Here is a 13,540-nt window from a genome sequence, read left to right on the forward strand (position 1 = left end):
GATTTTAAACGTGGACTACAGTCATGTACAGAATAAGGAGATTTGGGCTCTAGACTGCTTTCTCTCTAGTGCTTTAGTGCAGGCATTTTTAGCGCTTGAATTTTCTCCTGGTTGCAGCGCAACATGCGCCCATCTACATAGAGTGATTTCCAGACCTCCTTCCTTCCACTCTTCCCCCCATCTTCCTGTCCCTGAAAAGATTCCCTTTTTCTTCCTTGAAAACTTTCAGAGTATAGCTCTGGTCAAAAATAAACATGTGATGTAGCATAGCATTTGTTTCTTTTTAATCACAGTGTGCAATGCATCATTCGGTACCTAATGCTCGAAATGTCTGCCCTGCTTTTCATGAAAATCATTCTTTAAAATAACCTATGCAAATATATTTTGACTATATGTTACATTCATTTAAAAAGAGAAGAGAGGTTCTTGGTTTGCAGGTTTTTTTTCAGTGTACTACTTAAGTGAAAGGTCAGATGTGAAAAAAGTACAAGCAAACTGGACATGCCAAGACTCGATGCCTTAGATGGTGGTCATATCAAAACTGTACAGGTATGTACACCGTGTTGGACAGGTGTGCTTCTTCCCAAGAAACGTCCTTTGCATCATCATGTAGAATATTAACCACAAAGTTTTGGTAAAAAGAGCATTTAATGAGCAAAGGATGACATGGAGGGGCGAGTTCTTCGGCTTTTGTTAGGCAGTCCTGAAGCAATGTCTCCATTCCCCTCGGGCATTTCTTCCTTCTTCCGGACTTTGAGACGTGTGAGGAGCTTTATTACCCAGACATCCCACTCCTCTGGCAAGAGCAACAGGAGGAAGCCCAGGCCAATGATGATGATGGCGATTACTCGGACACTGTTGAAGACAATTTCACTCGTGTAGTGATCAACAACTGTGTAGGACATTGAACAGGCATTATTATGTGAGACAAAGCATTTGGGCAGTATCCCCTTCCCTCCCCCTCACCTTCCCAGCTCTGAAGGCTGGCTGTGGCAGGAGAACATGGCCATGGAGGTGATGGTGGCAGGGAGAGTCCCCTTCCTGCTGGTTTAGCACAGCAGAACATGGGCCCCTTTGGAGCAGGCTGAGTTGCCCTGTGGGCTCGGGCTGCAAAAGGGCATGATGCCTGGAGCTGCAGGCGTTGTCTGCACCAGCACCTGCTCCCTCGCTCATTGGCAGCACGGGAGCTCCCACAGAGGTGTGGCCACACAGAGAAAGGGGCATCTCCCTCCCCTGGTGCAGCAGGTCCTCGCAGATCCTCCTCCTCACCCCGCTCGGTGCCAGTCCAGGCAGCACACTGCTGTGAGCCGCCACCGGCACTGGGGCACGGCTCCGCTCGCCTGGTTTGGGAAAGGCGGCTCTGGTTTGGGCCCCTGTTGTCTCTGCACGCCCCTGCCCAGCCTCCTTGGGCTCTGCAGGCTCTTGGCTTTTGCTAAATTTCAGAAAACTGACAGAGAAATGTACCAGGCTGTGCCCAAAATTGTCCAGTGCTCTTGGTAAACACCTGCAGTGTTATTTACCAGGACAAGCTTGGTAAATATTTACTAGTACATATTTGCTCTAAAATGTAAGCAACTTTATTTGTTTCAATTTAGTGTTAAGCCTGCCTTGAAGAAAACATTAAGCATTGATTTCTACTTCATCTGTGAGTTTTCATCCCAGCCCAGAGGCAATGACTTCCAATCTACTTTGTTTTCCAGTATGCAGGCTTCTTCGGACAGCCGTTTACAAAGCAGTTCTAGAGACTGTGAATATTTATGTAGTATTCTACAATACATATTTAACACATAAGTATACATTTTTAACCAGTGTCATCTCTGTAAGTCTTTGAGAGAAGATTCAAAACATGTTTAATTATTTGGTTTTATCCCTGTTGTATATTTGAAAGGCCACAGATTTTATGTATTCATTAAGATGCAGAAGAGAGAAATTCTTACCTGCATTCACTGGGACACTCAGTACAATTCCAAGAGAAATCAAGGTGGGGTAGGTAATAGCAATCCCAAAATTTAGCAGAATATTGAATGCTGAAGAAGGAAATAAAACCACCTTTTACTACAGTGAAACTAGGCAGAGGGAATGTCTATTGAAACATTTATGCTTTATTACTCCCTCTGCAATTTTGTTCAAACAGAAGGCATATGAAGTTCTATTGTTATTCCTGGAAGCTAGCTCTGCACAGGCGTCTGTTTGCTGCATGTCTGTCTGCCTTAGACATCGCTGTTTCTGGGGACCTCTTGTGTCCCACTGGAGTCCAGTGGCAGGATCAGGGTGAGGTTTGGGTACAACCTATCTCTCAGTGTGATGTGCAGTGATTCCCACTCTCCATACCAATCCTCTTTGCCCCAATGAAAGATGAAACACTCTCCATCTGGGAGATTTCAGCCAAAATGTCACTTTTGTTTCGATACTTTTTTTTTCTAGAAAAGCTGCCTTCAGCTGCAGGTGGAAAATGCTGTAAATCTAACCCTCTTCCAGACAGGAACTTGCTAAATGTAATTTCATATAATGAAATTATAATATCATTATAATATCATTACAACAGAATTACTATAATATCACTCCACTGTAATACTATACACTGCTCATGAAGTGTCTCATGATGCATTAATAATTGCTTTGAACCAAATTCACCTTTAAGATGATTAGTTTTAGCATAGTTAGCAGACCCTTGCCAATACTGAATTGTCAGGAGCTGGGGCTCTGACTGTCTTCTAGCAGTATGTATATGTTACATGTCCCAGTGATCCCTTGCAAAGTTCTGCACCACTTGTTTACAGAAACCTTCCATTGAGGCCACTGGTACGGTAACTGGGGGTAATTTTAGAGTCAAGTGTTGTGACTGTTCAGGGTAAGAGGAGCAGGGGCTCAAGACAGGGATAGAGAAGGGCTATTTCCAGTAGAAAGGAAAGGAATGTTTTAGGAGATGTGATGCAGTCATCTTGTTTAGGGACCAACTGTTGGCATCACAGTTAACACATCTAGTTTAACAAGGAACAGCATCCCATTTCTGATGACCATGAATCATTAAAGCTTAGATTTGGCATTCCTCCCAAGGGGGGTTCCATTGGTGACACAGCAGTGGCAGCAGAAGAACGGAATGCCACCTACCAAACTCCCACCAGTGCTATGCAATGCTACAGTTTCAAAAGTTTCCTCCTCTTTAGGAGTAGCAATTAGCTGTTACTGAAGTCAGCAGAGGTGGCACCAGAGGTTGGCCTTGGCTGGCCTGGCCTAACCTGCTTGCTTGGGGGATGCTGATGAGCCCAAGGTAATCCCCTGCCAGCAGGGCTTGTCACTTGTCTCTGTGCAGCAGGGTTCATGAGTAGGCAGTAGGACGAGCTTTACAATTTAGTCCACAGCACCTTCTAAAGAGGGACAGAATATTTAGGCTTGGTAATAACAGCAGGAGTGGGGTCTACATTGCCACCTAGGAATGGGCCTTTTGCATGATTTCTCAAGCTAGTAATTAGGTTGAGAAGAAGGGAAAACGGCTACAATATGTCAGAAGTCTGCAGCTTCCACCACCAGCCAGCTTCTGGCACCCTCCTCCACCCAAGCAGTGCAAGAGCCCCATCTACTCACTCAATAAGAGAACTGAAAATCCGCAGAGGTTTCCCCAAGGAACGATGTCAAAAGAGCTCCAGTACTCCACTTTGGTAAAATAAAGGATGACAGGAATACAGGTAACGAAGAGGACGTTGAAGACAGCTAACACAGACAAGAATAAGGCAGCTTCTCCAAATTTAGCACTGCCCAAAAGAAGTTTGAATAAAACCTACAAGAGGAAAACACACAGGTCTCACTCCATTGCACTGCATCCTGGCCTGCTGGCCTCTGCCTGGGGCCAAGAGGCTGGGTGCTGAGTAGTGTCAGCCAGCACCCACATGGTGACACTTGCCAGACACCTGAGGTGGCTGCTCATGGAGCTGTGGAGAGCAGCTTGTGAGCCCCAGCCTGCTCCCACCCGGCACACCCCTAGAACACAAGCAGGGGCAGCCGCCAAATGAGCCCATGTGGGAAGGGAGCTCAGCACCTTTGGCTGTGCATTTCCCAAAAAGAAAGGTCATTCACCCTAGCCTAGACACCTCAGCCTTTTTTTCTGCATGCTCCCTTCAGGAAAACCTCTGGAAAATTTGACATTAAAACCATGACTTGATGGAGCAGGGCAGGAGGAGGAGAGGAAGCCACACGTCTGGTCTCCCTGCATGGGACATCACAGGTCTAGGCCTTGAGATGCCACCTGAGGAGCTCTGCAGAGGTGGGCGAGCCCAGTCCATGCTGCCGGGTTGTCCTTCTGCCTTGTCCTACCCTGCACCACGGCCTGCCCATGCCTGCTGCTGTCCCTGGCTCCCCAGCACGCTCCCAGTGCCAGGCAGCTTCCTCCTGGGACCTCGCTCGCAGAAGGCTGCTGGTGCAGCAGCAGCCCAGAGCCCAGCTGCAGCCTGACTAATGAGACTGCAGGGGGATTTAGAAGCTTGGGTTTGTCAGTGGGAGAAGGGATAAAGAGAGAGAAAATGAAGGATGCAATGGCCCAGCCAGGGAGCCCCTGCAGACAAGTCTGGTTTGGGGTCTGCATCAGTTTTCCACCACAGAACCTCAGAGGATCCACTAGATCCCATGGGCTCCAGGTCCAGCTTTCCTCTGCCACAGGGCTGCAAACCAGGAGGGCTGACGGACTGGTTTGTGCTGGGATGGCAGGCTCCCTCGCCAGGGTCAGCTGTTTCCTCCCCTTGCTTACCCAGAGCCACGATGGCAAGTCTGCAGGGCTGGTGCACTTGTGGGGCTACTGCCCATCCCCACCACCTCACAGCCATCACTGGTGAGTGCAGCTGCATTGCTGCTCTGCATAATGGAGCATAACGGAGCAAAATGTCACAAAAGCCAATTACTCCTCATTTGCCACCTGAGGATGACACGTGGCCCCTGGCAGGGCTGACAGCTAGCAGAGGCAGACTTAAGCATCTGTGTCTGGGCTGGGAGGGCAAGCTGAGGTGGCTCTGCTGCACGTGGTGCAGCTTGTCTTCCTTGCAGCTCAGCTTGCCCTTTCAGCGGGCACAACTCATGGACCAGGGGACAGAGGTGGGCTCCAGCCTTGAATAACCTGCCTGCCTGCAGACGACTCTAGAGCCACAGCATCTCCTCGGGTCTGGAGGGACACATCTTGCAAGGAACCACTCTTTTAGAGGAGAGAGCTGCAAGAAACTTCATGGCCTCCTTTACACAAGACACAGGCTGATCTGAAATAGTGAGCAGGAAGCACTGCAGTGCAGCACTGAGGGACACAGACAGATGCTCCTCAGTTTGGCGAGTCTTCCTGCATTGCTTGTGTTAAGGCTGGCACGTGGTTATTTCCAGGATAAGCAATACTTTAAGCTCAGTGTAGGCTACATATGCCACTAAAGGACGAGTGGCAAGGGGAGATAACAAAGTGACTTGAAAAAGAAGCTAAATCTCTGAAGGGCACTTCCAGAGTGAGTGATTAAATCCAGCACCTATGGTAAAGCAGCCTCCTTTTCAAGAAGGTGGGACATAAGTAAGCCCTCCTGTGGGCACAGGAGAAGACTCTTCCCAGGAAATAGGAATTTTAATCCTGAGGGCAGACATCAAGGCAAATGAAAACCTGAATGCAGTGTTACAATGTCACCGTGTTTATGGCACAGCCCCTGAGAGAAGGGCAGATGGCACCAAACTGCATGAAGGCTTGCAAGTAAGACGTGAGCACTTTGAGTGATGAGGGTGATGGGCATCTTTTTTTTTGGGGGGGGGAGGGGGAAGAGCCAGTTGTGCTTACCTTGTAGAGAGCAGACATTGAGGCAGAGCCCACCACCAGGGCTATCCCAATAACGGAGTGGCTGTGAAACCCGTCAGCGTATGTCATCATAACTATCCCTGCAATAGCAAATATAGCAGCCACGATCTGGTTGGGGACAAAGAAAGAAAGAAAGTGTTACTAGACAACCCCCAACATGGAAAAACAGGAGAGCAGCTTTAAACGAGAGAGTAGTACTTCTCCATCATCTGCTTGTATAGAACACGAGTAGCAAGCCCAGGTTGATATCCACAGAGCTGATGCTGCCTCTCCTGTGGTTTCCCTGTCTGCAGAGAAGCTGCAGGCAGAGCTGAGAAGGGGAAGCTGCCTCAGAGGGCTGTGGGGAGGGCCAGACTGCAGGGCCCAGTGTCTCACACTGAGCTGAGGTAGAGATTTCATCTCTGTCACCGAGCCTACCCATAGGTGGGTCTCTGCAGCCTGCGCGTGACAGTAATACACAAGTCGCAATTCCCTGGTGCTTGCAGGAGAGGCTTTGAGTCCTGTGGAGGTGCTGGAGGAAAGAAGGTTTTTCAAATAAACAGAGGAATAAAACTCATCCAACTACTCTGCAGTTCAGACATGTCATTTCAGAGAGCAGGAGGTTTAGTCAGCCAACCAACCAGGCCCGCAGCAATGCCTGAGGGGGGTCGTCTGAAGGGAGGTAGCATTCACAAAGGCTGAGAACAGGCTGCCCCTGATTCAGCAGGGTCAGGAAGACCCTTCTTCTGGGATTGCACTGCCAGATGCCTCAAGCCTCTCCAGGTGGTAATTGTGGGGTGAAAAGGGCTTTCTGCATGCTCCGTGCTTCCTGGCTCTGCAGTGGTACAAGGGATGCCCTGCTTAGATCACATCCCCTTTGGCTGCAGAGTCATGGTGATGATTCTAAGATGACTGGGATAAATGAGTTTATTTTGGCCCTAGCTGGGTAGTACCAACCAACTATCCCTCCCCTGGGGCCAGATTGAGGTTTCAAGCCCCATCCACAGGTTGCAACTGCCTACACATCCAAGAGCAATGTCCTCCTCTCACCTTTCCTGCTCACCACTAGGCATGCTGGGGCTGCTGTGAAGATGCAGGGAGAAACCCTGTGTGCCAAGCTCTGCTGCTGAGCAAGCTACCGTGGTGGAAACCCCTTTACCAGCTGCAGGTGCACCAGCAGCCTCTTCCCTGGATCCTGCTGGGGCTGGTGCCAGGGGGCATGTGTAAAGCTTCCACAGACCACCCAGCAGATCCCTCCTGCGTGCTCACATTAACATCTCCAATTTCTCCTAACAGAAAAATGCCCCATTTTTGCAAACAGAAGGGGATCAATTCCTCCAGAGGTGTTGCTGTAGAATGGCAGGGTGGCATAAGGGTAAAAAAACCCCATCAACAGAAGCTGACACTGCATGGAAAATACAGCTGCTAATAGCATCTCAGCAAGAAGGGTCTGGAATAAAGAGACTGCTGCACTGCTGTTCAGGATGCTGCATGAGCAGAGCTTTGGCAGGCTGAACTGTGACCTGATCAGAGCAGAGCCCGGTGCAAGCTGCACAAGCTGGGTGCACATGCTTGCGTATTTGGAGAGGTTCAGATAGAGCACCTTGGCTTGCAGCCCTCGTGGCATCAGATCTCTCCATGCACAGCTGTGTGGCATATTTTTTAAAGTGAAGTTTGGTGGTGATGTAACTGAGCTCCACAGTTCCACAAGCTTCTTTTAAAGGCAAGGAGACGAAAAAAAAAAAAAAAACCAAACAACACAAACCCCAATTCATGGCTGTACAGCAACATGGGGCAGTTTCAGACTGAAGGTGCTCAGCAGCCCTCAGTAGTTCTCCTGTGTCAGTGTGCTGTTGCTTGTCAAAATTCAGACACAGAATTCTTTGTGGCTTCAGAAGCACAAGAAAAAAGATCGTTCAATGAGGCTAGCAAGGGGCAGGTGCAGAACAATGAAAAAGATACTTGTCTTCACCCAACACATAATTCAGCCAAGAAAAGCTTTGCTCTTGCACACTGTGGATGTGAAAAGTTTCCAAGGACAAACTCATGGAAGAAAAACAAAAAAATCCATCAAGGACGATTAACTATAGGAACATCATTTCCATCTCAGGAAGTCCTTGAGCCTCAGATTGCTGGAGGCTGGAAAGTCTCATGAGGAAACACCATTACAGGCTTTTCCTGTTCAGACAGACTTTTTGGTGTGCGCTACGGGCAGCTGCTGGAGCCAGGCTCCTGGGGCAGATGCACTGCTGCTCTCACTCAGTATGGCTCTTTGCAGAGCTGCAAGATACAGTCTCAGGCTTATCTGAAAGATGGCAACTCCAGCCCTCCAGCATCACCTGTGCTACAGACCAGGTGACGAGTGGAAGACGCTTCCTGCAGCAGCTGCTCCAAGTGTGGCCATCTCACGTCTGAGAGGCGTGGGACTTGTCCAGCCTTCACTGGAGAGCCAAGAGGAGACCACAACCATGTGCCAGGCTGTGGCAAACAGCAAGTACCTCCATGCACAGTCTGCCTGAACCCCACTGGCAGCTGAGCTCCACTGTTGTGGAAACCTGGGGCCTACATTGATGAACTGTTTTGCTTTCAATGTCAGAGGCTGGCTCTCTCCAGAGCACCTCCTGGGAGGCTGGGTCTCTGCCTGGTTGGAAAGGGAGACTATGATTTAGGATTTATACTGTATTTATTTCCAGGTCCTCCTGGCAGGTGTGCTTGTCTTCACAGACCCAGGGGGTACTTGCAAGCAGTGGCTCTCTTGGATCCTGAGCTGCTTTATTTACTGTAGGACAGAGGGAAATACTGAAGTGCAAAATCAAAGCAAATAAATGCAGTCTGCCAACAGTTTTGCTGGGTCAGAAGAGCTTGTCTCTTCTATCAAGCATGTCACAAGTGTCAGATGAGTCTTGGCCTCACCTGTTGACATTCCAAGCATGTCACATAGCCTTTGTCTGGAATCCTTTCAGCCTGCCTATCAAGCACATTGTTAGCAGCAGTGACAGGCTGCTTGAACCACACCGCAGCCGCCAGCCTGCGATGACTTGCCGATGCCTCAGCACCACAGGGCTTGCAGAGGCAACGCTTTGGGCACTCACAGCTTCATTAGAGCTAGGAGTTGCACTTCTGAAGGCCAAATAGGATGCTTGTATGTGCTTAAATCCTGCTCAGCTGCTCAGGCCTTTCTCACCTGGCCTCTACTCCAGTGGGTGTGAACAGGGTCACCCAAATGTGCCATCAGAGCTTTGCTGTGGCACTATCCATCCTGCTGTGCTGCCATGGCGATGGAGAGGGAGCCTGGGAGGGCTCCTGCTCCCTGAAGGGCAAGGCACTGTCCCCATTTCAGTCACATCTGCCAAATACTCTCTCAAATCGAGCTTCTGTGTCAAAGAATCAAAGAATCAAAGCAGCTTTGACACAGCGTGGCCTCTAAGGACCTTGAGCCTTGCACTGTGCTGTGTGCTGGCTCGCAGTCCCTAGGTCATTTCTGGACAAACCCCAGCAGCTTTCCCTCCTCCTGCTTGCCAGTCCCAGGAAGAGGGTCTTGTTTTGGGGTTCATCCTGAGGCTACCTCAGTATGCCAGGCAGCACCACCCTCTCTGCCATTTGCGTTTCACATAGGCTGTGAAAAGGGAGGAAAGAGGCAAGAAAATGCATCTCACCAAGAGACTTCACGCTACATCCCTCTGCAGACAGGAGTGTCCCCAGCACTCCCACTGGGCCACATGAAGATGGGTAGCAGGGCTGCTGTGCTGCCCTGTTCTCTGTCAGTCCCTAGGGACAAGCAGCTCCTCACTCAGGTTTTGCCACATGTCAGGATGCCATGTCAGCCCAAGAGCAAACAGCTCAGTCCTCCTGTGAGCCCTGTCGCCCTGTGCCCAAGCCCCTTGCTGGCCTGTCACCAGCACGGAAGATGGCCATGATTCTCCGTGGGCATGGAAGTGGTTTTTCAGGAAGTCCACACAGCACCACCACAACGCTACCTCCAACCTGCTGTCCCTTGTCAATGTCAGATGCCACAGTGAGGGGCTGGGAAACATGGTCCCCATCGCCCTGGCCCCTGCTCTGCATCTTTGCTTCATTGTTGCTGGGTTTTGACCGAGTTAGCCTTTCTCAAGGCTGTGCCAATGTGAAACAAAGGACAGCCCGACACTGAGATCACCACCTGTGTCTACTTCCCTGCTACTTCCACTCCTCCTGATCCTTTGGGAAGGAGGGTATCCAGAGCAGGATCCAGAGCCTGTTACCTGCCATGGCACAAGACCTAGCCTGGCTAGGAAGCTGCTAGAGAGCCCCTGACCACCCTGGCTCTTCAAGCACAACCATGCACTCAGGAGAGCATGAGGAGCACCTCCCCTCCAGCGTGTGCATGCCCACAGGGGTCAGCTGCTTTCCCTCCTAGAGCTCAGCCACACCCAGCGGTGTGAGGCGTCAGGTGCAGACCAAGGAGCAAGCTGCACACGCAGGAGAGCAGCAACCAGCCTGCTACACACCTCTCCTCCTGGCATCCCACCAGCACTACAGCTCCCAGCACCACTGGACAGCTGAAGGCCACAAAAACACGCATTTTACTTTTATCAACATGTCCAGCTGGGACAACAGTGACACTTTCCCTGCTCCCAGGATCATTTCAGGATACTCTTGCTTCTGCACTCAAAAACCACAGGTAATCTGTTTTACAGAGCCCCGCCAGCTGGGCAGGGGGGTGGGCAAGTGCAGACACCAGCTGGGCAGGCTGGGCTGTTGGCGGGTACATTTTGCAACGATCCCCTCAGCAGCCTCTTGGCTGCCATCACCAGAAGGCTGGCCAAGCTCTCCTGCCAGAAAGGAGCTCTTCCTGAAAAGTTAACTCTCAGCTACTCCATGCAGCAAGGGCAAACTGCGTCTTCTGAGCACTGAATGCATTGCCTGGGTGGGTGAGCTCCTCAAATGGTGGGCACAAAACAGTCATTATCACCATTATCACTGTTAATATTAGTAAGTGCCTGCTGGCGCAGTGAGGTAAAAGGGATCCATTGGTGCCTTCTCCTTGCAGTTGCTCCTGGCCCTGGTAGGACCCCTTTGGCCCCACAGTGGTGGGTCACCAGGGCAGATGCCAGGCGCCCATCCAACAGGTTCAGCTGCCAGAGGTCACCGTGCGCTGAGGGTTGCCAAAATGGCAACAGGGAGCCACAGGGATTTCCATGTTGCTGCCATGACATGGGTGTTCACACATAGTGTAGGACTAAGAGCAGAAGCAAACATTTGGGTTGCCACCAGAAGCACAGCCCTGGGGTAGCAGGCCTGCCAGCCCACTGCCAGCCATGCTGGTGGCCCTGTGCCCCCAGCCACTGGCCAGATACAAATCCCCATGCACCAGCCTTACACCCATCCTCCACCAGTGATGCACACACAAGCTTCAGCCACAGGCAAGTGGGAGCAGTTCTCCTCCTCCTCTGCTGCTGCTGGCTGACTCAGGTGTGAAGAATAACCATCCCACCTGCAAACCTGCTGCCATGTGTAGGAAAGGCAAGGGCCCCATTACAGTCACAGCTTGGGGCCAGAAACCCATTGTGTGCAGCCAGGGCTTGCAGGAACGTGCAGTTAGAAGCAACACGGTCTGGTGCCACAGCTGAGGCACAGTCCTCTGGAGGGGGCTGGCAAAGGCTGACACATGTCCACAGCAACAAGGAGACAGCAGCAATCCTTCATGCCATGCTCTGGAGCAAGCTACCTCTTCTCTGAGGGAAAATGCACAAAGGCATCAGGCTGGGGGAGGTGGGGGCTCTGGGAGCTCAGGGCCACCTGGGCAGGCTGCAGGGATGGACCTGTCCCCGCTCTGTTAGCATTTCTATGCTGACCTGGCCATCTGCATGAGGTGCTGCTCTACTTGGCTGGTGACAGGGAAGGAGCAAAAGAAAGGCAGAAGCGTGAGGGGGAAGAAGGGAGATAGAGATAAGGAGCCACTTACCCTCACTCCCATGAACCTGTCTCTCAGAACGATCCATGAAAGCAAGAACACAAAAGCTTTGTTGCAGCAGAACAACACGGAGACATCCGTAGTGTTTATTTTCTTTATTGCATGTAAGTAAAGGTAGTTTGTGAGTGTCCAAAGAACACCAAAGGGTGCTGCCTTGGTAAAAAATACCTTCAAAGTCAAGCCATTGTCTCCAAAAAATCGGCAGCACTCCCTAAAACAAGGACAGAAAGGCAGCGTTATTACACAAGCCAGTCACAGTCTGCAGCAAAAATACAGGTTTCTTTTCTTTCTTGCTCCTATTTTTTTTTTTTTTCTTTTTTCCTTTGAGGAAAGAAGGGCACAAACCTTAAAGAGAAGAAAAACAAATTTCAGCATCTGCTGCAACAGCCAGCACCTGCACAGGGTACAAGTACACAGGGGCTGCAAACATGGGAGGGACAGCAAAGAAAGTGCAAGGGGAGAGTTGAAGACAGGAGGTGATACCCCACTCTTGCCATGAGCGCCTTCACTGTGGATGTCTTGAAAGGAACGGGGTCGTCCTCCTCCTTTCACCCCTGCAGGTCTGGCAGCCAAGCTCCTTGCTCTCTGCTCCTGCTGCAGCCACGGGTCCCTCATGCCCATCCGTGATCTGCTGTGCCGGGCTTGGAAGGAGCATCATGGGAGCCCAGTTTGGGGGTTTTCCACCCAAGGAGACCTGGCTCAAGCCCACTGGGAGCAGCAGGGAGGAGGTGGCTGGCAGCTGCCCACCGAGGTGAGAGCAGAGTGGGGCACGGCACGGGGGCACCCAGGGATGCGCTGGGTCAGCTGGAGCAGCAGCACGGGGCAGGAGCTGGGGTGTCCAGCAAGGGCTGGGAATGCTGTGGTCCCCAAGTGGCAGGCAGCCCGAGCAGGTATGGTCCCGGTGTGAGAAAAGGAAACACCGGTGGCTTGTTTGTGTCCCACCTGACAGAGAGAGGAAGGGGTGCAGGGAAGCAGCAGGGAGCTTGAGGGCACCTGCCTGAGGCTGGGGAAAGATCAGGTGGAGCAGATTTTCACAGCTCCCTTGAATATCAGCTGAATTGAATTTCGAGCTGGTTTATTCCTGACACTGGGCACATAAGGCTCATTATTTGGAGCCTGATGAATATGTGATTTTGATCCACTTTCTCAAAAGATGGGGCTTGTGTAAAGGGATTACCTAAAGAAATCCATCCGTGCTCTGAGGTTCTTCAGCTTTCCCCCATCACTAACTCTATGTCCACCTACACCTTCTCTGCTGCAGCAGGTACAAGGCTGCAGGGGAGAGGAAATGAATTTTTTTTTGCATTTGTTGGGTTTTGTCACCTGTCAGTCTCTCCTACCAAGCCATGAACTTGCCCATCTCTGGATGTGATGATCCTGGGCTTTGACTGCTGCACATGGACACTTCAATCTGAACTGCTGGTTCTGCATTGTGTCATTCAGTGTCACAGACAGCACGTGATGGGGATAAAAAGCTCCTTCTGCCAAAAATCTGTTCCCCACATACAGAATTTAGTATCACTATTTCATATACAGTCGAAACATGTGCTTTCACTAGTACTGTGGGCTTGACTCTTGTTTAGCAGATACCACTGGATCCATATGGTAGCACAGCCTGTCACTTGCTCCCAACTCTGAGGCACCCAGTGTAGTGCTGTGATGTCTCAAAGGAAGCCTCACCCTGGCATTGACCAGGACCCCAAGCTGCATTTTCCCCTGTGTGAGTCTCCTCTCACTGGCCTATAAAATAAAGCTTCCTTCTAGCTGTTTTGGCTGGTTTCACCAAATGAGAATTG

General features: G+C 50.7%; 1 protein-coding gene across 1 annotated transcript; it reads right to left on the reverse strand.

The window, feature by feature from the left end:
• Positions 1-637: 637 nt before the first annotated feature.
• Positions 638-11,957, reverse strand: SLC35F3 (solute carrier family 35, member F3). The gene is made up of 5 exons (XM_008943865.1): positions 11,736-11,957; positions 5,795-5,920; positions 3,586-3,778; positions 1,938-2,027; positions 638-892 (listed from the first exon to the last, which is right to left on the reverse strand). The coding sequence occupies exons 1-5, from the start codon at positions 11,745-11,747 to the stop codon at positions 648-650; spliced, it is 666 nt and encodes a 221-aa protein (XP_008942113.1). The 5' UTR covers positions 11,748-11,957; the 3' UTR covers positions 638-647.
• Positions 11,958-13,540: the final 1,583 nt, after the last annotated feature.

This window comes from Merops nubicus, unplaced genomic scaffold (genome assembly GCF_000691845.1).
Source record: "Merops nubicus isolate BGI_N331 unplaced genomic scaffold, ASM69184v1 scaffold12767, whole genome shotgun sequence".
NCBI classification, from domain to species: domain Eukaryota; kingdom Metazoa; phylum Chordata; class Aves; order Coraciiformes; family Meropidae; genus Merops; species Merops nubicus.

What these genes read in the sequence shown, in the direction of transcription:
- SLC35F3 (XM_008943865.1), bottom strand. An exon ending in CAATGTCTGCTCTCTACAAG is followed by an intron (nt 3,779 to 5,794) that starts GTAAGCACAACT and finishes TTCCTCTTGTAG; the next exon opens with GTTTTATTCAAACTTCTTTT. An exon ending in ATTTTCAGTTCTCTTATTGA is followed by an intron (nt 2,028 to 3,585) that starts GTGAGTAGATGG and finishes TTCCTTCTTCAG; the next exon opens with CATTCAATATTCTGCTAAAT.